The sequence below is a fragment of the Tamandua tetradactyla genome, chromosome 15, assembly GCF_023851605.1.
Source record: "Tamandua tetradactyla isolate mTamTet1 chromosome 15, mTamTet1.pri, whole genome shotgun sequence".
In the NCBI taxonomy this organism is placed as follows: Eukaryota; Metazoa; Chordata; class Mammalia; order Pilosa; family Myrmecophagidae; genus Tamandua; species Tamandua tetradactyla.
This window is the reverse complement of record NC_135341.1, coordinates 76,076,861-76,104,747: the sequence shown is the minus strand read 5'-3', so window position 1 is coordinate 76,104,747 and position 27,887 is coordinate 76,076,861. Positions and strand designations below refer to the sequence as shown.

The window sequence follows — 27,887 nt, the reverse complement described above, 5'->3', positions numbered from 1 at the left end:
TCATGGAAACATCACTAGTCATACCAACCTTAACAGTTACAATTCTTGAAACTGACAGCATAAAAAAATACTTGCATCAATAGAGGAAAAGCTGTGTAATAAAATAAGGCATCAGTGTCTAAGAGAGATCAAATAGAGTTAAGAGGCTATTCTGGAGGCTACTCCTACAAGCTTCAGTTAGATATTGCTAATTGCCATGGTTTGCTAAACCCCAACCAATATCACTCCTGTTGACTCTATGGCTGGAACTGAGACCTATAAAGGTTTAATGCACTAGATTTGCCTTCCTGGAACATATAATTCCTGGAGGGTTCCTAGATCAGACAAGTCCCAAAACCCAGAGAGACTAGGCTCTCCAAGATAACAGATTGATTTCATCCCCCTATCCTTTACTGTGGATCCTCCTTCTCAAAAGGGAAAAGTCAGAACAGGCGTCGCCCAAAGATTCCTATAGATTAGAAGGATTAAAGGAGGAGGAAGAGTATAACAGAGAAAACTGGATTTAACAAACAAGTATGGCTGCTGAATCACTACATTAATATTCCTGCTAGCCTCCAGTGTTTTAGAGAAGTTAGACAGAAAAATCTGAGGGTAGCATATGACAAACTCTGGAATCTGTTCTAAAACTACTTGTTGAAGAATGCTTTGAAAATTATTGCTTTTTTCTTTCTTTGCTTTGTATATATGTTATATTTTACAATTTAAGAGCATTTAAAAAATAAATTTAAATAAACAAAATAAAAAATTTAAAAAGTAAATAAACCAACTGATATTAACATAACTATATCTTTTAATGAAAAATAACTATATTTTTAAATTTAAAAATCAGAAGAAAAAAATACCTATGGCATAAAGCACTAGTTCCAGGGAAGAAAGATCTGTCATGATTCCTCTAACGAAAATGCTAAATTAAATTTATGCCAGAAAAGAAGCTTAAAATTTACCTGTAATAGAAAAGATCCCAATTTGCTTCTATTTTTATTCTTTGCCTTCTCTTTCGAAGAACTACTGGCTTTTGATTTATATTCTGGAAAAGAGAAACAAAAACTTCATGGTGCTCAATTTGGGCTACCAATAAGCTCAGTCAGAAGATCATCACTTTACAAGTAATGAGAAACATTTTTTAAATCAAATTTTGGCAGAAGGAAAATTGATATAACAAAACCTACAAAATATTGAATTACATTGCAGTATAATAATTTGCACCAGACATTTTTCCATAATTGTTGCTGACATATTTTCATGTTGTCTAAAAAGTTACTCTTTCAACATCAAATTTTGCTAAAGTTTAGGAGGTGTTCACTAGTAAAATTTATAACAGTAAAAAGCAGTAAGTTGCTTCAAAATTTATATGCAGTTAATATATAAAAGTCATGGGAAAACAATAAATGTAAAAGATTAAAGGTTATTAAACTGCCAACAAAGTCAAGAAAGGAAAGTATAAATTAAAATAAAACAACCAATAGAAGAAAGAGATAGCTATATTTAGACACTTGTGAAGTGAGACTCTCATTTATTAGACAAAGAATATCCAAGACAACTCAGCATGCCAGGTAGTTTAAGGCACTTCACACATTTAGCAAAGACTTAAACTCACCATATTGTGTCTGTCCTGATTTTAATTGTAAAAATAAAAAAATGAAACAATTTTTAAGAAAATAAAAATAAGAGTGTGTATCTAAATCTGCTAAGCTATATCTATCATACAAATTCCACACAAATGCCATCAATATGAATCATCTTCACTTTAAGACAGAACAGGCCTACCTATTTCCCTAAGCCTATGACTCAAACTTTTGGGCAGTTATGAACACCTTTGAGAATTCAAAGAAAGCTATGATGGCCCAAACCCAGAAAAAGGGACATACAGAAGGTTTATAACGAGATGGAAAGATTTCAAAGATTCTCTGAAACACATACATGGATCTGAGGTTAAAAATCTCTGCTCCAAGTAAAGCTGTAGATATTTCAGACATGAAAATTATAAATCCTTAATGTAATAGAAGCAAAAAAGTAGAAAGTGGTATAGATTAAAATATGAAAGTCTATAACTTCATTAAAGAAGAGGCAAATTATATAAAATTAAGAAAACAGGTTTGATGACATAGAATAAAGTAGCAAATGTTTAAAATAAAATCAATAATAAAATGTTTAAAAATGCTGTTTGAAATATAATACTCATTCACTATATAAGGAAAAGTGTCCTACAAGTTTTAATTCTGCAGTCACTAAAATTAGTGCAAAATTGGTATGAATAAAGTATACAAACAATTCAGAAATTTGATTTTAGTGACAAACCTTTCCTTAAAACTTCTAATCCAGAAGTACTTTCTTCAATTCCTCCTCCTTCAGGACCAAAAAACATGCAGTCTAAAATAATGAAAATGTAAAAACTATACTAAAAAAACACAATCTGCTGTCCATTAGCTAGATGAACGATTCAGAGATTTGGGTTAAGAACCCTCAGTAACTAAACAAATCCTTAAACTGAAAATAACAAAATCAGGAAGTAATCAATTTTATTTATTAGCCTGATATTACCATTAATTCAATAGAGAATATTAGTTATGAACAGAAATTACATCATAAACATTCTGATTATATAAGAAATGCAGCTCATTGCAAGACTAGTGTGTTAATCAGGACAATGTTTGGTTTTCAGACTTTAGCTAAAGCATAAGATCATTCCACATCTTGATGTTAGTATTTCTATGAATAAAACAGTCAAGGATTGTTTCCTAAAAAAATTAATGTTAGCAGAAATGATACTATGCTACCAAGAGAATTTCTTGACCAGCATAACTACTAGGCATCATTATTGGCACAAAATTTTAGGTAACACTCCATGTAAATGAGACTAACAGACAAAATATTATTGGTATTTAAAATATATTCTTCTCCTTCTGAATTGTTGTCTTCATATAAGAGATACAATCAACATTTCCAGCTAACAGAGCTCTGTGTTCAAGTTCATGCCAGAAAAATGTTATATATGAAATCTGATACCAAAAACTTATTTTCAGTAAGATAATTATATTTAACAGCTTCAAACAACTGTTACGTTAGAAATGGTTTTAACTATATGAAGCCAGGTGTCTGTAATTTTTAAAAACTGAAAATTATTCATATCTGTAGATTTTCAATTGTTCAAATGTTTCAGCAATATTATCATAACCAGACATGCATATACTGTTTTTATTATCTTACTTGTACAACCAATATAATACTTGTATACCACATCAATCCTATAAGAAGAGGATGGTATTGTTATTTTGCTTTATGAAAGAGGAAAGTAAGGTTCTGAAAACTCATGACTTGCCACAGGGTTAATAAGTGATAGAAGCAAGCTCAAATGTAGGTTAACCATTTCAAAGTTCATTATTCTTTCCACTGTTCCAGACAGTCTCTTGAATTCTTGTCTAATGATTCTTTATATTGCATATATCACTCATACAAATTAGCATTTAACTCACTATGCTCAAATTCTAAATAACTGAAGACTGGCTCCAGTCAGATAAACTGGATAAACAGAGATAAACAGAGAAGACCATATTTGTTGTTCTGTTGTACTTGATGTCTTATGTTTAGATATGCTGGAAATCCCTAAGAAACCCATTTAATTCAGAAAGATATTTGGATTATTTTCCTTGAATAAGGAAACAGCTATCATTAAAAAAAGAGAGAGAGACAGATAGATATGGGTGAAAGAATGTGTGTTATCCACAAAACTGAGAGATCAAGTCAGCTTTTATAGGCCTCCTTAACTCATTCTTAACCAGTATATAATTCACCTTCAATAGAAGAATGTCCATTACTGAATTAGGTTCTGTTGCACATACTACATGCTGTAGCATGAAGTTTAAAGTGTTTTAAAACTGATCTTGATTGGAGGAGCCAATATTGAAAAATTTAACTATTCACAATAAATTTAACTTAAAAAATATGAATCTTATTTTCAAAGCTCCTTTCTGGCTAGTTCTGAATAAAAAAAGTAAAACACTAAGAGCACCTTTATTTTAGTAGTAACAAAACTACTAAAGTCCAGAGACAGAAGGAAAGAAATAGATGGCCATGGATTAAAAATATATGGAACTTCAGCTAGATATTGCTAATTACCACAGCTTGCCAAAACCATTTCTGACAGCCCTAAAGAACACCTAGGACTTTATCTGAGATTCTACAAAAGTTTCACAGACTAAGATTACTTTCCAGAAACCTAGAACCTCCAGATGGGTTCCTAGGCCAGATAAGTTCTCAAATGCAGAGGGGCCAGCCTCTCCAAGGATCAAGTAGTTCCATGTGCTTCTTCCTTATTATCAACACCTCTTTCCAATATGAAAAAGTTAGAAAGGGTATAGCCCAAATACCCCTAAAAAGTGGGAGAAGGAACAAAGCAGAAGGAGGCATTATAACAGAGAAGACAGAATTTAACAAATGAGCATGACTGCTGAATCATTATATTGATATTTCTTTCAATCCCCAGTGTCGTGGAGCAGCTAGAAGGAAAAACCTAAAATTGTGGGACTGTAACCCATACCAAAGTCTGAAGTCTGTTCTATACCTAAATGTTGAAATTTTTTGCTTTTTTGTATCTATGTTATATTTCACAATAAAAAATGTTAAAGATAATTTTAAAAGTATGGAAACTGGAAGTTATGGAATTGGAATTTTATACTAAATTTTATTTTAAATATCTAAAATCCTGTTCATTGATTCAAAAAACCTATGAATTAAGCAAAATTTATATAAACATATGAATCAGAACTGGTGACATTTCAGTGTAAGCCTCAGATGTTCAGTCAGAAATCTCTGACTGCCATTCCCGTGAACTGCAGCGAGTACAGAAGACCCAGGCCACACAGAAGTGCTGGAAGTTCGGAAAAAGATTTTATTTTTACCTCTTTCTGAGCAATGCCCATTCTATCCCTCCAGTGCATCAACACAAGATCCACTTTTTCTTTGGCAAATTTTTCAACTTCTTTAGCAGCTTTTCCAGCAAGTCTTTGCCACTCTGGAACTTTATTAAACTTTCCATACTGATCCTGTAAAATAATACAGTCCTTCATGGAAATTTATTTAAAAAACTAAGTAAGGCTGAATCACACTACTTATTTTATATGATAAAATATATAATAACTGGCTGTTAGGGCTCAATGGAGAAACAAGGTGAAAATTCCTATAAAGAGAATCGTACGAAGTCTTAACATTTAGGTTTCAAGATGATTCATTTTTGAGGGGTTGCAAGATGCAAGGAGGAGATGGGCGTAACAGAGAAGTGGGGGGTGAGGACTAGGAAGAAGGACAAAAAAGACATTATTATATAGTGTAGCATAAAAGACATTTAAATAATTCTCTTAGGGATAGCCAAAATCCAATAATTAAGATGGATCATTTAAGGAAAAGAGCCCTACACCAACATTTATCCATCACATGTGCAAAGTATCACATTACAGACTTGAAATTAATAATAATAATAAAAATGTACTACTATTCAAGGAAGTGATGTCTTATTATTCCTAAAACATTTACTGTATTGTAGAGAAGAGTTCACAAAAGCACTCTTAATCCTGGAAAGTCATTTAGGACAATCACATTTACCATTGCTATTTTCACATTATCTCTAACATGCATCCGATCAGCATCCTTCTCAGGAACTGGATCTGAGCTGTCCAAGTACGCCAGCAAGCCTGGCGGCTAAAAACAACAAAGAAGAACAAATCACAAAATCTGTTTTTCAAAACAAGTGAACACCAAAAAGATCATTTAAAAACCAAAATAGATTAATAATATTATTTAGGTATTGAGGATAGTGTTTAGTATATAGCAATATCTATAATAAGTACCTTTTAAATTAAAAATTAACAAACAAAAAACCCATTAAAATATCACTCACTCAACAAAATACAATTTTTTTTCCACTTTCTCAACTGACTTACCAAAATGCGTTTCAACAAGTTTGTAGCAGTTGCATTATCAGCTGTCCAGAGTCCCACTAAATGCCTACTTAGCTGTCTGAAAAAAGCAGACGTTGAGAAAGGTTTGCTGCTTTACCTCAGCTAGAACAGAAAGGAATTTTTAAGAACAAAATATCATGTAATTATAAGAAATATGGCTGCAGTAAAAAAATCACTGATGTTAAAAATAAATATTAAAAAATTAATATTTTAATGCTGAGAAGTGTTTGAAGCAGTAATTCAAACACTGCTAACATTTTGCAGTTTTCTCAAAATTAAAATGTTTCTTAAACGTTCACTAATTTTCAATGGCCCCAAACAAGGAAAAGCAGGTTTTTACCTCATTTAAAGAAAGGAAAATAAAAAAAACAGAAAAAAATAGACTTGATGATACAATTAGTTTGTATAAAAGTCTTGATATCATGAAATCATATTGTAACATTCTATGAATTCTGAATATGAGCATTAAGTCACCAGCTACCTAATAATACAACCTTTTGCTGAGCTCAGAGGCAGAAAATATTTTCACTCTTAAAAAAAGTATATTTTTCAAAGTGAAAAACCCAGATTCATGTTTAATCTATGGCAAGGCCTTTAATTAATCTTAATCCCCACTGACAACATTTGTCTCTTAACCACATATTTCTCTTAGATGCTCCTATTAAACAAAGACCCTATTTTATTTAATGTTGACTCTTACGAACTTCGGTAGGGATTCAGTTATCATTTGCTATGAGAATGGGAATGAAACCAATGAGGAAAATAACCAAATAACCACCTATAGCTATATGCGTGAATATATGTATCAAAATCCAAACTGTACTTTATTATGTCACAGAAAATGGATACCACTAAAACTGTTTGCTTTTATGCCTATTTTGAAGCTGCACACGGAAGTGATTTCCATCACTGGCATTTGGAAATACCCTATCAGTGATTCCTAACACAGCTTTAATTACAGATACAAAAATAACATTGTATAAAAGCAGTCTGTAAAAGGCAAAGCAATGCGAACAAAAAGTGGTATTTTTATTATAAATTGATAGTTTTTTAATACTGTGACTGATCACAGTAAGGAATGTAACTGATTAACAATTATAATAAAGAAGAACACAAAAAGCAAAAGTCTCACATGGGGGTTTAATGGAATAAAACATCAAATAATCTCCATTTTAATAAAAGATGGTGTCTGGCATTGCTAATAAGGCAGTACTAAGGAAATAACTTTCCCTGTATATCTTTCTGTCCTCTCAGACAAAACGGAAGACTACTTCTGGGGCTTAACATTTATAAATGAGATGCAGATAGTTTCTTATCATAGTATAACAGCAGAAAACTATTAGTAAGGCAACACACTAGACATGCAATAACTGGACACAGGGATTAAAAAAAGGAAATTTACTATCACAACAACAAAAAAAAACATGTTGGTAATTTATGCTATTACTAAAAAGTCAAGGAGTTACTTCGATGTACCAAAAAGAATATGATTAAAAATATTTACAATATTCTTATTTTTACTACTATGATGAGACATAATATGGTATGTCAAAAGTATCTAAAAGGGTCACATATCAGGAACCATAAAGAAAAGCTAAGGGGTTGGACTGAACGAATAGACTGATGTGTTTACTAATATTTGAATGATTATTATAAGACTTAGCAAAGAAGAAACTGTTTAACTACATAAGATTTAGGCTAGATTTGGATTATCCTGGTTAGATAGATATTAAGGCGCTTGTGTCTTGTTTTGCTTTAAGTTAGAGTACCCAACTGACCAAAAATATTTAAAAACTGACTGTGTGAAGTTTTCACATGAAATCATCTGAATGCAGAATGACCACATAGAAATACAAGAAGAAAAGGCCTGGGCATGGGAATCCAGTTTATGAACTTCTGAGGCACTCTTTCCCATGTCCAATTCCCATCACAGTGGGCTCAGAAGCTAATGAGAAAAGAAAAAAAAAAAAGAAGCAAAGTTTTTCTTCCTCATGTTTTACAGGGGCAAGGACAATGACTATTGGGCACAATTTTTCTATAAGAAGAGGAAAAGGAGAACTAAGTGAATCAAAAGAAACTGGAGAAAGTTCAAATAGAGTGGAGAGGCTACTCTGGAGATTACTTTTCATGCAAGCTTCAGCTAGATACTGCTATTTATCATGGTTTACCAAACCCCAACCAAAACCATTCCTCCTAACCCTAAAGGACACCTAGGGCTTTATCTTAGATTCTCATGCTCTCTGATTACTTTCCAGAAACCTACAATTCCAGATGGGTTCCTAGGCCAGGTAATTTCTGAAACCCAGGGGCCAGCCTCACCAAAACTCAACTAATTCCATCCCTCTCCCCATATTATCAATAGCCCTTTCAAACATGAAAAAGTTAGAATGGGCATAGCCCAAATACCCTTAAAAATTGGGAGAAAGGTCAAAGGAGGAAGTGAAATTATAACAGAGAACACAGGATTTAACAAATGCGTATGACTGCTGATTTACTGTATTGATATTTCTTTTAGATTCCTGTGTTTTAGAGAAACTAGAAGTAAAAAGCTAAAACTGTGGAATTGCAACCCATACCAAACTCTGAAATCTGCTCAATAACTAATTGTTGCAGTGTGCTTTGAAATTTATTGCTTTCTCGCATACATGTTATTTTTCATACACAAAATTTTTTTAATAGAAAAAAAAGAAAATGGAACATTTGTGTACTCCAAAGAATTGTTCAGCTTGTTTTATTTAATATTTTCAATCAGTTCTGTAAAAAGCAAGTTAATTTATAGCAACTTAAATTTAACCTACCTATTTGTAAGCATCCTCTGATCTGAGCTTATTGTAAACATCGCAGTATGCAAGTGACGAGGTAAGGCACCTTCACTTAGGGCAAGCTCTTGCATTTTTGCAGCAATTTCTTTATCACCTTCCTTTGGGAAAAGGGTAAGATGATCCTTAAAGCACCAATCTACAGCAAGCTATTCTAATTTAAAAAAAACTGATTTTACATTTCTAAATGAAATAATTATTCAGTATACAATATCATTTTCAAACGCAAATTCTAATTACCAAAAAAATAACACAAATGAGTAGTAGTCCAAGTAATTTTTAACATATTATTGACCTTTGGAAAGAGATATGTTTTCAGATAAATTTGTCTGATTATCCTTTACTTAATTTAGTATTATAATTAGGTTTGTTTCCTGAATTGTGTGGTGTGTGCGCGCGTGCGTGTGTGTGTGTGTATATATATATATATATATATATATATATATTGTTTGGTCTCATGCTATCTGTCCTTGGCCACTGCAAGCCCTGTTAAGTGAAAGGTGTGGTACCTACTTTGGAAGCTAAAATTGAATGTGGTACCCATTAGCTAAAGGGGAAAATTAGCCGTTGTGTATACATACTAAAAATGCAAATAAATTTTGATGTTCCAATCAGTTCAATGCCCATATGTCTTTTTTTTAAAATAGCTACTGAAGAGCATGCTAATTGTTTATTATTTTCAACATGTTATATTTATGAGCTACAACAGCACAGCTTTGTTTACAGAAGTAAACACTTACATATTACCCACATTACTAGTATGACAACAAAAGAATACAATGATTTAAAAGCCATTGTTGACTGATGCCACTGTAAACATCAAAGTATGGACATTAATAGTCACTATCACTATCTTATCTTTTAAAAAAACAGAGAAAGCTAAAAACTACCTTGGGAGAAGGAATATCACCTCCTAGTCTTTAGAGCTAAATTACCTTTAGCCTGAGCAATTAAGTTTTTCTTGTCATTTTTATTTGATATCGCCTTGATATGAAATAATTTCTTTAGTATATGTCTATGTAACCTCACAGTACCAAAAGATGCCCATATCATTACCACTATCCCTCCAAATGGCAAGAGAGAAAGACTGATGACTTTTAGTTATTTTAAAACTAATAAAAAATGCAGAGATGTTTTTTCTGTTTAACCCATTTACCTAGAATGTGAATTTTTATACTTCTTGAGGTTTGTTTCTGTGACTAATTTAAAATTAATTTCTGAATAAGGACTTAAATTGCTTTTCTTACTCAGAAAAATTGCATGTTTCTCATAAAAGACTGAAAGGCAATTTTGCCAGCTGTAATTTAAACAGTCAACACTGAAATAAGTTTAAAATTTCAAAATTGTTCTCTCACCTCTATTATTGCCTTCATAACCAATCCAGCTCCCTTTATAATTGCCATGGAAGGATGCTTCAAAACAGAAAAAATAAACATTATCACTGAATAAAATAATTTTATTCTGACACATTAAGCTATTGCTCTGAAGAAAGATAGATAAATCTGCAAGGAATATGCTATGAAAGTAGTAAAGGATACACCATTAGATCATAGTTTCATTAAATATTGTAAGTATTTTTACAATACAGCTTTATAGATATTTAAAATTAAAACAGTAGGAAACACTTGGTATTTATTTCAATAATATTATGTGTATTTGAATGATAAACATCAAATACTAACATTAAAATACATATTCTATATTCATGCATATATATGTGCATAAAAAATACTATAGTACTGTATGTTTTCCATTGTTTATGAACAGTCCTGCTAAAGCTCATCTTATTTGGGAATTTGTAAAGAAATGTGAACTTTGGGTCTACAAGAGAAAATGGGTTTTTCACTACTTTCAAAGATGGAAAGGATGGACGAAGGAGTCAAAACAATGGCTAAGAGCCATAAACTGGGCTCTACTTCAAACACCAAGGCACCTATGGCTTAAATTTCTTAGTATGATAATGCGTTGGACTGTATATTACATTACTTAGCAACATTACTGTAGAAGCACGTAACTATTATTTTTAAACAAACTGACCCAAAAAGTGGTTCTTTCAGACTTGCTGTCATCTGATAAGAAAAATGTAAGCTCTTACCTGAAAAAGTTTAAAGAGGGTTCTTCCATTGGATGCTACCATCTCTAAGAGCATATCAAACTGCTGCCCTTCAGTTGTCTCACTATATGGAGCACAGAGGGCAAAGGTAAGGAAGTCCAAGAGTGAACTAATAACTAGGGCACCAGTCCCATGATCCTGAAACAAAGCAGCATATTGCCTTGAAGACTCAGAGCCAGGGAGCTTGAGTTAAAACATATCAATAATGAGTAATTTTGTGTTATTCTATCATAGTAAACTTACTTTAATTTCTCAACATATAGTTCAAAGTTTGGTGACTCTACGTCGTACCTGTCATGCTAATGTAGTAAATCCATTACCCATTATAACTCAAAAGGAACATAATTAAAATTCAGTCAAATTTCAAGAGAATAACAAAGACTCCTCCAATAGGTAGGTATAACTAAGGACGTGTATTTATATAAAAAGTAATCTTTGATAATACCTGCAGAACTCTGACAAACTGTTCATGCTCCTTCTAAATGTTCTAGATTACCTATCTCCAAAACTGTTACCAGTGACTGAGAAATAATGATTTGGCTTAACTTTTTTAGAGCAGGTTTATTTCATAATGGTATTTTTAAAAAAAAGAGAAAAAAAAATCTGTAATACAATTATAAAAATCAAAAGGCTTTGCAACTTTTCCTTCCCAGATGAATAGATATAGTCCTGAAGAGATATAGCCCTAAGCTAGAATATTTTATTATTAATGGCCAAGCTGAACTGTGACCATACTGACCAAACCCAGGGGCTCAATAAAAACAGAAAAAACTGTCCATGTTGCACTTCTGAAATACCTTTCAATAATGGTGTGACATTTCCCATTAAACAAGTTTAATTACAGCTTACCACATGGGAATTAAATTTCTCCAGTAAGTTTTCCAGAAACTTCTTTGAAGAGAGAAGAGAGGCTTTGTTTAGCTGTTCTTGCCTTAAGTCATAGTCATCATGCATGGGCTATTGATTGAAAGTAGTGATAATTCATTAGCAATCCCATGTGCTGGCATCACACAAAAGTCATTTATAAAGGGTATTCATTACACACTGAAAGAAGTAAAAACCATGGCCTTTAAAGTTTAAGACAGAAAAGAAACTCACAATAAGAAAGCAGGCAGAAGAACTATTTCCCTTGCATTTGATCAGATCTCATAGATTATTTGCCTAACAAGTGACAGAAAATAGTATTGTACTAAGCACCTTCTCAAAATATACAAAACCTTAAAATTATTCCCAAAAGTGAATTAAAGTTTACTGTTTTATCATCCTTACTACTACAAATAATCCCATTAAAATAATTCATGGATAACTGAAATATAAAATAACAATAGTGTGAGCCCTCATTACATGTCAGGTATATACTGTCTTCCTAAAAGGCAAAGAACATCCCACCCTGTGCTGAGAATTTTGTAACTTATATTTGAAATGAAAAAACTTAGTATTTAAAAGCAAGTAACTGGGTGCATGGGTGGTTCAGTGGTGAAGGGAGGAAGGAATTTCACCTTAGTACGTTTGCATTTCTAACACGTAGCACAGTGTCTAGCATATAAGATGTACCTCGCAAATATCGGAGTATACAAATAGCTAAAAGGGCAATTTAGGGACTATAGAAACATGGACTTTAATTGGTACAATGAAAATCTGGATTTGTGGAAATTAAAACCATCAGTAAATTTAAGAAAAACGAGTTTCCTTGCGGAAATCACCACTTACACACATGAGGGCACAAAGCATATCAACAGCCGCATGGATTACTCCATTGTTGCTCCTCTTGAGAGCTTTCACTACTTTCACTCCTAGACGCTCCCGAAACCTTTTGGAACAAAAAAAAAGGCATAAAATAGCACTACTGGAGCATTTTAAAATTATTTAATCATTAAAATATCACATAATTGATCACTGTAGATTTCCATTGCATTACTGCAGCAATTACATATTTTGAATTCCACCTCTAGAACATATGTCGTCAGTTTAATCAGTTTTGAAAATAGCTGCTTTTCCTTTGGTGGGGAGCAGTTTCTTTTAAAATTAACTAAAACTAGAAAGCATATAATTTCCCAATCAAATTCACTAAAACAAGAGTGAATTACTGGTGAGCATGGAACTCATATTTCACTTCAATTCCATGCACCTTTCTTTTCATTTCTCATGAATATAAACTGTCGCACCACATAAAAGGTGTGATATATTTGATTAAACCTGATATAAACCAGATAAAGAGGTCAGTTGTAGATTATCTGCTATTCTGAGTTGTTTAAATTCTCTAAGAGAAGTTAAGTTTCAGAAGTCAACTTACTTTGGAAGTTGAGTGAAGGCTAGAAAACCAGCTTTGGAAGCCACAAGCCTCCTTACAGCCTGGAACTGACTCTCAAGTTCTGCATTTGACGCAACAACATCCCCCTCTTGGGACAATAATGCTGTTATGGCATTATTGATCAGTTTTTCTTTGTTTTCTGAGAAAAGACCCTAGGTGAAGGGAGAATATTTCAAAAACTTTCCACACCAAAAGTAAATGACATTGACTAAATTAGGATAAAATTGATCTTACGTCCTGTGTTACAGCATGCAGAACGCCACTGTATGAAATATTAGCATTGAACCTGAATACAGCATCTGCAAAGTTGCCATCTGTAAAGAGATGAAAAGGTTCAAAAAAGAAGATTTAAAAGTTTGCATCCCTAATTCTTAAAATATTAACTAGATGGTTTAAAATGCAATTGTATAATACTTACTGGGAGGTGTCGCTAAGAACCTGAGATGAAGGCTCTCTACTTCCTCATCGACAGGCATGCTGAGTAATCCCCATCGCTGACCTTTATGGGTTGGAGTCATTTTTACACAAACATCTCTGTTACCAGAGGCTCTTACTCCATCCAGCAAACTTGCTAGTAAGGAATCTCTGAGCAAGGTTTAAAAAAAAAAAAAAAGATCTTAGGACTGATTTAGAATACAGCACATGCACTTTAGCAAGTAAAACTGCTCAGGGAGACACTGGATATAATGAGAAGTACAAAAGAAGAGAGGCTTTGGGAGAAACCTGGAGTTTCAATATTAGCTCTTCACCTTGCTGCCAAAAGAGAAGTTACTTAAGCACTACAGCTTTAATGTATCCCTTTAAAAAAAATTATTTTTAACAGCTTGAGGTATAACTTACAAGACATAAAATTTACCCAGTTAAAATGTACACTTTGATAATTTTTAGTAAATTTATACAATTGTATAATCACCACCACAGTCCTATTTTGGTATACTTGCATCAGCCCCCAAAAGTTCACTTGTGCCCCATTGGGGAAAACTCCCCAGCCCCAACAGAGTATGTTTTTGAGATTCAACCAGGTAACTGCATGTACTATAGCTCAGTCCTTTTTATTGTTGAGTAGTATTCACTGTATGGATATACAACATTCTGTTTATCCACTCACCAGCTGATGGATAGGTGGGTTGTTTCTAGCTTTTCACAAATATGAATAATGTTGCTATGAACATTCACGTGCAAGTCTTTGTGTGGGCACATGCCTTAATTTCTCTTGGCTAGATATACTATAGTTGGATAGTATGAAAACTGTATGTGTAATCTTTTAAGAAATTGCCAAGCTGTTTTTCAAAGCGGTTTTATCATTTTAAATTCTTATTAGCAATGTATGAGACTTTCAGTTCTCCACATCCTTTCCAAAAACTGGCATTACCAATCCTTTTTTATTTTAGCCTTTTTAGTGCATATGTAATGGTTTTAATTTTCATTGGCCTAATGATTAATGATGTTGAACATCTGTTCATGTGCTTATTTACCATTCATATATCTTCTCTGGTGAGGTGCCCATTAGAATCTTTTGCCCATTTGGGAGGGTTACGTTTTTATCGTCATTTGTAAAAGTTCTTTTCATGTTCTGGATACAAGTCCTTTATCAGATAAGTGCTTTGCAAATATTTTCTCCCTATTGTTTTCTCATTTTCTTTATTGTGTTATTAAAGTTTTAAATTTTGATAAAGTCTAACCATTTTTTTTTAATTTTATGAATTGTACTTTTGGTGTTTTATTCAAGAAATCTTTTCCTAACCCAAGGTCACAAAGAAGTTACTTTACTTCCTGTGTGTATAATTTAATAGGAATGGCAGACCTTCCTAAGGCTCCTGTCAAAATTATATCAGATAATACACATAAAGAAACTGACAAGCTGTGAGTATTGAATTCTTCACCTGATTAGGATATCTACACTATTTTTTCAGTTGTTTTCTTCTTCTTGAATTCAAGAGAAGAAACAAATATAATCTTTGCTTAAGATGTAATTCTACTGACTTTAAACTGGAAATTTTCTAAAGTGAGAAACGGTTGTTAGTCATACTGTAAGAAATTAAAAAACCTCAATAAGGTTGTATCGCAAGCAGTGGCAAAATGTACTGGAACTGTTTCAACTTAACTTTAAAAAACAAACTCAATCTAGTCTCAACCTATTTACAATGGCATGTAAGAACTGTCTGGAATGTTAAGAACTGCCAATCTCATGTTGCTGGTTTAATACACAAAGGGAGGTCCAGTCATTCATGGTAGAAAAGCATTATACATGTGCTCAAGTTGCAGAAATTTATGAGCTATTGCAGTTTATAGGTTTTCCCAGGAACAGGCAAGTCACAGTAATCAAAAAGTGTATGCATACTCCACTAGAAAACTGGTAACTAGCTTTTGATGTTAAATTTTAAAAATCTAATTTCAAGTGTATTTATATTAAATTGATGTGTTGATGTTATTCAAACAACTTAATGTTGAAAATAAAATGTGCACTTTATTTTCATCATTCCATTTAAAATTAAATCACAATTTTTATTGTCTTTTAGGAATTTAAAAAGTTAACAAAGGTAATTTTAAATAGGCAATAAAATGTTATCTTTTCCTTAGTTACATAATTTTAATATTCTAGATTATCCATCTTTGTTTTTCCTCTTCAAACAAGCACTTTGCTTTGCACATGCTAGGATCTGAAAAGCTTAATGAATAAGGAAAAATACTCAAAAATAAAATACCTCTCTGTTGAAGAATATCTCCTTATTTGCCCTTTTATAAATTCAATTGTAAAAAGTTGTGGATTTTCTGAGTCACAAACCAATGCAAATACCTAATGAAAACAAAAAAAAGTTTAATAAGAAATGGTTAATTTTAAGATATTTCATTATAGAAACCAATACACCTTCATTTAGTTAAAAGGTCAATAATGAAAAAAATTAAAAGTCAAATTTTCATACAGTCATTGAATAAAACATTCTATTGAGCATGTATTTTGGAAAATAATTTTTGAAATATTCATTGTTTTAAAATCATTAAATTATGCAAAGAATTAAATCAATTCTCCCTGTTTCTGATTCATTAGGCATGAGTAAATATTAAAATACAAAGGAAATTATTTTAACTTATCAATAGGAAGAAATTTCATTTACACTAATATGCTGAAACTTACCTCTCCTAAAGGCTTCAATGTTGCAATATTATAGGTTGCTGGATCACGTTCTACTAAACATGTTTCTGTAAGCGCTAGAACTCTTTTTACAGGTTCCTTAAAACAATAAAATTAAGACATATTAAAAAGTTAGTGAAAAATATCAAAATCAGATGAGCAAATTTTTATTTTCAACACATGGGTCTTACCAAATGTCTAGGTGATATTTTTTGGACTATGAACTCTGCTAAAGATGTGATGGATTCATCAGTGCTGTATTTTCCAAAGCGAAGATTCAAATACTGCTCAAATTCTAAAGGTTCCTTTCTGATCCTCAATGAAATACCTATGTAATTGCCAGCATGGTCTATTGCACTTTTGATAATTTCTTCTCTTTGCTCTGATGCAAATAAATGCTGTACAAATTTTGAAATTTAAAAAGTCAGAGTTGAAATAATAAAATGTAATTATATTTAATCAACTCATAAGAAAGAGAAACAACTCATAAGAAAGAGAAACAATTCTAGACAATAGAATGGGCAGTAGTATATAGTATCAGAGGAAATAAGCACTGTGTTGTCGTTTAAAGAAATTGCTACATTAAAGTTACAAAGTTTAAGCTACAATTAAAGGCCCTGCAACTCACTCACTGAACAAAGTATTTCATAATTCCTTAGGGTCTAGAGTTTCTCCTCACCACATGTAAAACAGCATATTGGGACTTCTAAGGAAGAATTGCAGCGACCCCAATCACAGTACTAAGTGGGCAGGATACTTAATTTCAACTTTAGTAGCTCTGATTTAATGTTTTTTATATAGTAGGCTTCCTTGCAGACTTCTTCCTTTGAAGAATGTTTAAATGTTTACAAGACAATGGGCTATCAATGGTTAAAACCAACCCCCAGGAGGGTATTTACAAAAGTAAGGATGAGGTATTGCTACTTGCATTTCATGCTTGGAGGTCAGAAATGCTATCAGTTCTGCAAAAGGCAAAGCAAGAATGTGCCACAGGAGAGAGAACTGTCCTGACCAGAACACCAGTAGCTCTCTTCCTATTATGAAAGACTCTTGTCTAATAAACTAATTTTATTCCCAGTAGCTTACCACAATTCCCACTGATGGAGAAAGTAATAGACGAAGGTTCCTTGAATGAATGAATGAATGAATCTATGTTATACTGTATTTCTAATACATTGATTCATTTTACCTAGAGTCTTTTTAAAAGACCAAGTGTAACCTTAGAAACTGGGTGATCAAAATTAAAGCCTCTTATTTTCATCAAGAAATAAAAAACATTGTATCAAACAATTCTCATCCCTAATATTTACCTTATGCATTGAATAGCTTGGTTGAACTGTAATAAAATTGTTGAGATTATTGTAATTTGGTTATCCTGTTAAGGCCTGCAAGGCCATATTCCTATAATTAGGTATGGTTTCCACCAAGGGGTTAAACATTCCAAACTGCCACCACCCAGAAAGAGATATAGCTTTGGACAGTCCTGGGACAGCAGGTTTTAGGTGGGTGGGAAAGAGAACTCAGTTTCAATATGGGCCTTCCTCTTTCAAACCTAAAGTCGGAGGTAACAAAACATACAGAGGTGTGTTCATAAATATGGGATACTAGGATGGTACCATCGTTTGGAGAAAGAGTTTCAGTCTCTTACATAATTATCTCACCTCATTCTCACACAGATAACCTGTGTTACATATAGTACTCCCTTCATTTCAGAGAGTAGCAAATCAGGATTCAAATTCAGGTCTTTATGTCACCAGAGCCAGTACTCTTTAACACCCTATTCCTCCCATAGGACTCTCATGAAATTTCAAAGTGAGGTGCAAAAATCCTGCTTTCCTTCAAATCATTCTGTCCCTTTTCAAATGTGTCATTTTTAAAAATATTACTTACCAATCTACTAAATCCTCCATAAAGTATACAAAACCCTCCTTGATAATCAGACAGATCTACAAAGCCTTCAATATTTCTATAGTCATAGGAACAAAGGACTCTGTTGGTTGCAGGATTAATTTGGTCAAAGCCTCCAGGAGTTACTTCTAAAATTACAGGTTTTCTTGAATCACTCCAGTGATGCTTATAGCAGTTATATCTCTAGAGGGAGAAATAATACTTTTAGGTTCATATTTAAGTTTACCATAAAATAATGCTTAATGTATCATTCACTGCTGAAACAATAAAAAAATCTAAATGCTCTTATAAATATTTAGAGCTGCTATTTAAATTTTTAAAAACTTATTTTAGCTATCTGTGCGCTTGTGTTTATTTAATTAAGACTGTTCATCTAAGCTGAATTTTTTCTAATAGTAAAGGTTCTGGTTTACAATATTTTGTGATACAATTTTAGCTCCTGTTAGGTAAATCTATAAAAAGAAAACGAAGGGTGGGCCACGGTGGCTCAGCAGGCAAGAATGCTCGTCTGCCATGCCAGAGGACCTGGGTTCGATTCCTGCTGCCTGCCCATGTAAAAAAAAAGGAAAGGAAAAGGAAAATCCTAAATAGAAATGCTACTCTGAAAGAGCTTTATCAGGAAAAAGATCTCAACTTTTGTTGATGGATTCCATTTTAATCCAAATTATAGATGGCAAAGATCTAAGTCACACTTCCCAGAAGTTATGGTATTCAATTAAAACATCCTGAGCTGGCTCAGTATGTTAATACAGATTTTCGTTCTACACATCAAAAATTGACGAAGCCTAAATTTGGCCTTAGGCTTTTCTAATCATGTCACTTGAAAGTTATCTGTAGGAGTTTTGATCACATTAGCAAGTAAAATTTCATTTAGCTAGTAACATTTCTTTGCAAATTAAAGTAGCAGAGTATCAGAAATGATTAGAATGCTCAATATCCATTTATTACCTCACTTTATTCCTAAAAAGAAAAAAAAAAGGTTTAATAGAGACAGTTAACTAAAATGATGAGATACAGAAGAAGAAAATAAATTAAAAATAAAGGGAAAATGGTACAATGGTAAAATAAGGATAACGAAGGGTCAAGTGTAAAGATATTCCCCTCCAAACTTTCCATCAAGTTTTCTACCCATCAATATGAAGAGAGACACTTGATCAGTTACATGATTCTTATGGTAAAATCAAATTAATTGCTTAAGAGCACAACTATTTCTAGTACTGAAATCAGGGAAAGATTCTCCTGTCGGTGTTTAGAAAAGAGAGCAGGTCTCCTTCACTAACATCCCAACAGTAACACCAGCAATGAGGTTCACAGCACCATATCTCATCCAGTTTTCTCTCAGCATCACTGACTGAGGTCATCATGCACAGTCTAGTTCCATAATAGGAATTCTGTAGAAAGCAAAAGGGCCTGCATTAACCTAAAAATATATTCAGAGCCTTGATTCTGAATTAAAAGAATACCACACCTCTGCAGCAGGTGCTGATGAAATAAAATATTTCACTGGAATAGAGGTGGGTGTGGAAGGGAGCTCACAAAATACTCTGGCTCTTTTCCAATCTATACTTGCTCACATGCCCACAACCAGTATATTCTCCAATCCTCCAAGCTAATAACTTCTGTGAGATATACTGATAGAAACACATCATTATCCCACAAGATTATGAAGACAAAGGGAAGATGCTGAGAGACTCTAATCTAGAGTCTAGGGGCAATAGAAACCCTGAGGGCCAAATTCAATTTATGCAAAAATGCTGTTCAGCCAGCATAGCATTCATCTGGGGCAAAGGTATTGAATCTGAATTTTAGGGAGGTGCATTGTCACTTTGAACCCCTTATTCTTTGTTCCATGTAAAATTAGGTGGAATACCACCCATTAGACAATTTTGTGAAGATACTGTTTCTACTATAGAGCTTTTGAAAAGTATTAAGTGGTTGATCTAAAGAGACATTATATACAAGATCTATAAATATACTTTTGAATGCTGTTTTCCAGACAAATGAGAGAAACAGAAAATTCACCTGTTAACATAAAATAACTAAAACAAGCACACTAATTAAGGATTTATGGAGACTTGACTGGGCTCATCAGAAATTAGAAACCAAGCAGCTCATCAGCTGCCATAAAACTATTTTAAATGGCTTCTGGGCAACCAGCCAGTTGCTTAAGTTGTGATCAGTGAGCTTCTGGAATGCTAAAACAAATAGCAGAAATTCTATAGAAGGGATGAGAGCTTAAGAAACCAAGGAAATGGTGCTTCCAGCATTATCAGAATTCAGTTCCTGCCTTTTGCCAGAAGCCACATATGCTGAATGCTATGACGTTTAGGTATTACTCTTTTGTTACTATTATATATAATAACAATATTTGCTCATAGAAAAAAATTCAGTATTCCAAGAGCAGAAAAAGCATAAACTTCCAATTTTCCTTTTCCAGACATCTCTGATTTAGTTTATATGCTGCTGTGACATGACTGAAGAAGGCCTGGGAAAGTTGACAAGATTCTAATAAGCAATCATGACTCTCCCAAAGCCATTAGTGTACCACACAAATCTTTATCACAGGCCAGATCCAGAAAAGTTACATATAATAAGACAGTTTCAATGTGCCCAAACCTTAAAGCTTTATTACTTTTGAAATAGGAAACTCTTAACATGAAACAACTTTGTACATTCCAACAAACATTATCAGTAATATAGCACTTACTATGCTACTATTTAAAATGGGTTTAGCTGTTGTTTTTAATACTTTAGTTTTGCCTGACGATATTTTCTCAACTACCAGCATCAACAGTCTTAGATCTAATTCCTCATATTTGAGTTTCCTGTTAAACTACATTCATTACTCTATCACTGTAACAGGAGACATTAAAATTATTTTCCTTTTTCCCCTTTAGCTTTGCCATTAAAGGAACTTAGATTATGGAACGATTTCTACAATAAAAGATAACATTTGAGAATCTAAAAATACATATTAATAACTATAAAAATACTTGCCCTTCCAGTGATTTTTCCTTCTGAAAAATCAGTCCTAAATCTCTGAAAGAGAAAATATAACCATATAACTAGGTTATGACAACAGACAAGATTCAAAAGTTAGTCCTTTTTACTAAAAACAAGTAATATTGCTTGCTAACCTTGATATTAAGAACTGTTATTAGAATTACAGTTAAAAGATGTCAATTAAAAACTTATAAACAAATGTATGGAACCTTATTGAAGAACAAGTAGATTAATTAAACATATAATTGGTTTGCCCTGTACATGCATTTAGAAAAAACTAATCAACTGCCATTATAAAAGATTTTATGGCCATTCACTTAGAGAAAAGTGAAAGTTTTACAGTGTCATGTTAAAGTTCAATAAGAAAAATTAAGAATAGTAGGTACAAAGGCTCAGAACATAAATAGCTCTACTTTAAGATATGTATTAAATGTTTCATTTTAAAAAGAGAAGAGAAAAGTTTCATTTACTAACATGGTACCTTTCTTACCAATGCTTCTGTAAGAAGTTCTGTTCTGTGTTCTGTAGAAAATTTTAAAGTTTCTGACTTTTTTCCACTGCCTTTACGAAATGTGAGGTTGAACTCTGTTCCTTGTCCTTTTCCAACAGGGCTGATGCTGCAAATGTCTCCATAAGGCCACTAACAAAGAGAAAGTAATTCCTTCAACTGATGCTATCAATATAGTGAAATGCAACACTTATTTTTAATATTTTAATGTCATCCCATTGATTAAATGAACAAAATCTTTCAAAATGCTGAAGTTTAGAAGTAGTTTCATCTTATAGCAATTCTGTAACATAAATTCCTTGAAAGTTTTTAGTCATCTAAGGCAACAATAAGAAAAATACCCAATCTCTATTCTAAGTTCAATGATTAATAACAGTGACACAAATCAATTAAAATACACAAGTTAAAAGAACTGCTGCCTACAAATCCATTAAAAAAGAAATAAAAATGGAATCTGTAAAATGTGTCTAATTTTCAATTAAAAATAAACTAAAATATTTTAAAATATATTTAATTATCCATGTCCAGTTCAGTTTTATAAACAGTACTACTACTCTTACGACAAGTAGATACACCAATCTCTTTCAAATGTGACCTTTCTTACAGTACTGATTTCAGTCCAGAGGTTCATGGGTCATATCCTGCTGTTTAAAATTCAAATGGAGTTCATACAAACACTGACAGCTTCTAATATGATTACCTGATTTGTTACTTCTAAGGTATTGGGATTATATGTAGTAATCGCATGGGTTCCAACTGAAAAGACACGTTTATACCTACAAAAGAAGACAAGTCTTAAATTTAGTTTAAACAAAAGATAACATTTTATAAGAAAATATATGACATTAATAGAATATTTTGATAGTTAAATAGGAAAGTGTTAAGTTGACTCATAGTAACAAAATATAGCTTATTTTATATTTTCACATTTTTTAAAGCACTAAAATGTTATAGGTATTAAAAAACACTCCTTTTACCATTCACTTTGGTGTGAATTAAGATTCATCAATAGAAAAGTATGACCAATACAAGTAATCTTGTGCTGTTAGCAAAAAGTTGGCAAGGTATTGGCTGAGGATTCGAAATGGGAAAATTTTATTGTAAAAAAAGACACTGCGGCGGGCAATAGTGGCTCAGTGGCAGAATTCTTGCCTGCCATGTTGGAAACCCGGGTTCATTTCCCGGTGCCTGCCTATACAAAAAAAAAAGACACTGTGCCCTAACAATTCTTTCAAAATATCCTCTGAATAAAACCATGATGGAAAGGAAGGAAAAACCATGCCCAGGTCAGTTAAAGCCATATCCTGGAATCTTAATAATTTCCATTTAAGCAACTACCTATTAAATTAAGTGTTGTAATTTTAGAGAAACAGGAAGCCTACATCACAGACAAGCAATTTTCACTTCTCACTTTACTTCTTTCACTTAAAGTAACAAACCTGAAAACACTGGATATCAAAAACCCTTTAAAAGAGAGGTAATTCATAATGATAAAAGTAGAAATTGAATTAGAAAAACTTATTTAAAATTGGAGAACTAGTTCTTTGGAAATAAAATAATAAAAGGAGTAAAACAGCAACTCTAAGAAAACGCAACAATAAAACTAGAAATAAGAATAAACTGTTACAGATACATAAGAAATTTTTTTACATAAAATGGTATATGTAACTCCATACTGAGAAATTGTGAAATTAAGAATAAACCAACCCCCATAGAAGAATTTTTAAAAGCTGCCAAAGAATTATACTTTCCAAAAACACAGGGCTCAGACCAATTCAAGGCAGTGAAACTATAAAGAACTACATAACTCTCATGTATGCTTCTTAAATTGTTCCACAAAATATGAAGAATAGCATATCAATTCTTTTAGTGATACTAAAGCCTGATTAAGACAGTATAAATATGAGGGAAACACAAACACATAGGCCCAATCTTTCTTTTTATGTAAATAAGCAATCAATAAGAATCAATAGCAAGCATATTAAAATAGTAGTAGACCATGACCAAAGAAGATTCAATTTAGGAAAACAAAAAGCTCAATATCAGAAAAACTTACTAATACACTGATCATATTTATATGACTCTGAAATACTTATTAATTTGTATTTTAGTAAGACATTTAAAAATAATAAAAAATGAGTGTTATAAGTGCCTTTTTGACATCTAGCAAAAGAATCATATTTTTATGCTTTGAACTACTGATACAGTAAAAAGATGCACATTACCTAAAACCAACAGACATTATCAGACTTAAACGTAACACATTAGAAATATTTCCATTAAGATCGAGAGATTTTAAAATTTTTCTACTGTCCATCTTTCCCTAATAAACATATAACTTATAAAATAAAAAATGACAAAGTTATTTCTATTCTGGGAAAAAATAAAATGATGGTTTTTATGAATCTTTACCACACATTTAATTAGAACATACTGTAATATTATAAATATTTTCCCCTAATTTTATATGTCTAAAGTTGAGTGGGAAACTATCTAAAGAATAAGAACATTTCCTATAAAAAATATTCATTTGCTGCTTTCTGAAGTGGGGTTGGAGGACTGGTGAAGTAAGTGAAGATTTATATAAACATGAACTCAAAATCTCAAAATTTCAAAGGGTTAATCAATGACTGCAAATTAAAACAAATAAAGTCTTGTATGAATTAATACTTTCCTCAGCAGATATACACAATGAAATCAATGTACAGTAGGAATGTGAACTCACAAATTCTAACTTTATTCTTCTTGAAAGTTAAATATGCAACTTTTTATAATCCTAAAGTAAAACTACAAAATTTGTTTATTTACTCTGAGAGCAAAATGTTTAGGAATTGCATGCCTGAAATGTTCTAAATGTTAACTGCAGTTGTCACAGCCCTAGAGGACAAGTTGAGAGAACATTCTTTTCAATTCTATACTAGTCTCCTGTGCCACAGCAAAGCCTCTTCTGACATCTTTTCATCTAATTTTGTCATCTAAATCAGTGGTGTCCAAAAAAACTTTCTAAAATAATGAAAATTTTATATATCTGTACTATCCTATAAAGTAGCAGTTAGCCAAACATAGCAGTTGAGCACTTGAAATACAGCTAATGCAACTGAAGAAATGAATTTTTAATTTAATTACTATAAATTTAATTAGTCACATGTGATTAGTAGCTACCATACTGAACAGAGTACATGCTAGTTCCTTCAGCAAAAGGATCCTGGAGTTAGGTGTTGTGCTGGTTTGATTCTGTTATGTTCATCAGAAAAATCTTTTAATCCATCCCTGTGGGTACAGACCCATTGTGAGCAGAACTTTTTACTTAGGCTGTTTCCACAGAGATGTGACCCAGCCCATTCAAGGTGGATCTTAATTCCCTTGCTAGAGTCCTTTATGAGAGGATAAAAGGCAGAGACATTTTGGAGAGGGCTCAGATAAAGAAATGCTCCAGGAAAGAAGGAGCAGCAAATGTTGCCATGTGCCCTCTCACGTGACAGAGGAACCCTGGAAGCCAGCAGCCTTTCCTCAGAGAAGGTATCTTCTTCTTGATGCTTTAAACTTGGACATTTTCATGGCCTTAGAACTGTAAATTTATAACTTAATAAATCCCCTTTGAAAAAGTCAACCTAATTCTGGTATATTGCATTCGGTAGCTTTAGCAAACTGAAACAGGTATATATTAGGCCCAAAGTACTGTCATGACTAGTAAACTCAGCATCTTTCAGATAAATACTGATGTCTAAACCTTCTTCCCTAAGAAGCTGTAAGAAAACATTAGGAGAGCTTCCTTTCCTTCTTCTATAAGCCTCCCCATTTCTCCCTTCCCTAGGACAAATGGCTGCTGGACCTTCCTTTAAGTATAGGGCAAATACTTCCTGGTCACTTTAAGACTTTATAAGCAGCCCTAAGCCTTTAAAGTTCACCTAAAAGCCCTCTTTGATATCAATGGTCCTGCATATTTTTCTTATCTTTTACTAAGTCACTCGGGTCTCTAAGCCATAAAGAATATAGACAAAGATTCCATATAATTCAGAGGTACCTCTTCATTCTCTTTGAAACGCTAACTCCGACCATTCTATGTAGCATGGTAGGTGCATAACAGGTGTTCAACAAATATTTGTCAAATAGCTGAATAGACCAATCTATCCAATAACATGCCAACATGCATTCAAACCTGTGATCCATTAGTATACCTTTGCTTTTAAAACAATAAAAGTCAGACATAAACCTATTTTTAATTAATTTTTAAATTCATAACCACTATAATGCCATTAGAAAAAGATAAGTTCATACTTTTATGAAAGAAAATATTCACAGTTCAGTGGCTATCTGTAAGGAAAATTTGTCATTTATAAATTATAATGATTTAATTTGCTGTTGTATGGGTTTTAGATGAATTTGTTGGCCATTTTTTATATTATCATTCTAAAAATTACTCATTATTATAAGATATAGCTAAATAAAATCAAATTGTTAAAGAATAAAGACTAATGTAAACAAAATATGAGAAATTTATGAAAACATATTATATAAAATGTGAAGAAATGTGAGCACAAACACCTTTTCTTCCAAACGAAAAAGTAATATTTATGATTGTTCTTACTTACTGTATTTGGGAACTAAAACTTACATTACTAAATGCCTAAAGGAGTAGTAGCTCTCTTTCAAGCAAAGTTTTCCTAACCCTCAGATATATTCTACTATGCTAAATTATTAAGGAAACTGATTTACATTACCCATTAGCTATAATGCTGTTTAGAATCAGGAAGCTAATGCCATTCAACCGCATTTATTGAGCTTTATACATTATAAAATATATATTTTGAGCTTATAATTAACTAAAATCTTTGCACATTTGTAAGGACCCAGGGCCCGGCCCTATCCTCTCACAGCTGTCTACATGACGGAGGACAGATGTTAAAGGTCAAAGAATGTAACCCCGCCCCTCCCCTAATAACCAAATCTCGTAGAGTCTGCTGCAACTCCATGGGAACCAAATCTCATGAGACTGTTAAACTTTATAAATCCTTCCCTGGGCATGCTCACCCTCTGCCTTTTGAACTCTTGGTTTGGGAGGAGGGTAGACTTTCATCTCCCAACTGGCTGCCATCAGGGAAGATCTTCCTCCTGTCCATAAGCCCCCAATTAAACTCATGGGTAATCTTCTGTCTAGTGAGCTCTTTGGTCTCAGGGTTGTGCTGGACTAGAACACTGGGCAAGCCAACCAGGAAACCAAAGACTCCCGGCCACAGACAGCGTGAGTCCGGGGAAGGGGGACTCTGCTCTGGCACTGGTCTGGGAAGGTGTCACCCACTTGCTTTACTGCACTGCAGTCACTTGGACATTGTGGACAGTACAGCCAGCTATGGCAGGCTGTCTTGAGAAAGAGAGAGAAATCCTCAAGTTCACAGCTGTTGCAGTGGACTGTTTAACGAAGACAGAGAAATCAGCAGATCTGGAGGATGAATTGAATGAGAAACTAGGCCTTGTAGATGAAGAGTCTAGAAATATTAGCAGGCCAGTATGCCGGAGTGAGAGGGCATATCCTGACTTCCTGACTTCCCCTGACTGGGATCCAAAGGCTTGCCATCCCAGAGATTCTTTATCTGATAATGAAAAGGAGAAAAAAGAAGAAATTTGGGAGGCAAAGCATGGAGTGACATTACCTTCGCAAGAAGCATCTCCAAAGGTTGCCTTTTTACTACAAAGAATTAACACTCAAATCTTTAGTATTCCCTCAAACTGGACTAGTCAATATGTTTTTGCCCTCACCTGGGAAGAACAAAGGATTTTCATCATGTGCCTATGAGGCTATTCACCTAGATTGACTATCTGCGTGGGCTGGCTTGTAGCAAAAGATTTGGCTAAATGGGAAACTGTGACCCTATTTCATTATACAGATGATGTATTTTCACCAGTAACTCTTTCCCAGAACTAAAAAAAGTCTCAGGATCGTTGCTATTTCATCTTAACAGCTGGGGATGGACAACTGATTGTGATGGACTGCAGTGCTGTGCTGCCCTGTCAAATTATTGGATACTGTATGGTTGGGAAAGACAAAATTTATTATTTTTATATATTTTATATATATTATAACATATATTTTATAATAATATATATAATTGATCAGTACAATATTTCCCTATGCTGCAT

General features: G+C 33.0%; 1 protein-coding gene across 1 annotated transcript in view; it reads right to left on the bottom strand.

Moving 5' to 3' along the window:
- The window catches only part of DNAJC13 (DnaJ heat shock protein family (Hsp40) member C13), a 151,421-nt gene that overhangs the window by 75,116 nt on the left and 48,418 nt on the right, over window positions 1-27,887 (bottom strand). The window contains exons 3-21 of the mRNA XM_077130133.1: window positions 22,450-22,525; window positions 21,732-21,881; window positions 21,236-21,277; window positions 18,221-18,421; window positions 16,522-16,728; window positions 16,334-16,429; window positions 15,903-15,994; window positions 13,616-13,782; window positions 13,432-13,511; window positions 13,180-13,349; window positions 12,597-12,696; window positions 11,736-11,843; window positions 10,869-11,024; window positions 10,129-10,185; window positions 8,753-8,874; window positions 5,937-6,012; window positions 5,599-5,694; window positions 4,899-5,042; window positions 945-1,027 (exon numbers count right to left, since the gene is read on the bottom strand). Coding sequence (XP_076986248.1) covers window positions 945-1,027; window positions 4,899-5,042; window positions 5,599-5,694; window positions 5,937-6,012; window positions 8,753-8,874; window positions 10,129-10,185; window positions 10,869-11,024; window positions 11,736-11,843; window positions 12,597-12,696; window positions 13,180-13,349; window positions 13,432-13,511; window positions 13,616-13,782; window positions 15,903-15,994; window positions 16,334-16,429; window positions 16,522-16,728; window positions 18,221-18,421; window positions 21,236-21,277; window positions 21,732-21,881; window positions 22,450-22,525 — 2,223 coding nt within the window. The remainder of the gene's footprint in view (window positions 1-944; window positions 1,028-4,898; window positions 5,043-5,598; window positions 5,695-5,936; window positions 6,013-8,752; window positions 8,875-10,128; window positions 10,186-10,868; window positions 11,025-11,735; window positions 11,844-12,596; window positions 12,697-13,179; window positions 13,350-13,431; window positions 13,512-13,615; window positions 13,783-15,902; window positions 15,995-16,333; window positions 16,430-16,521; window positions 16,729-18,220; window positions 18,422-21,235; window positions 21,278-21,731; window positions 21,882-22,449; window positions 22,526-27,887) is intronic.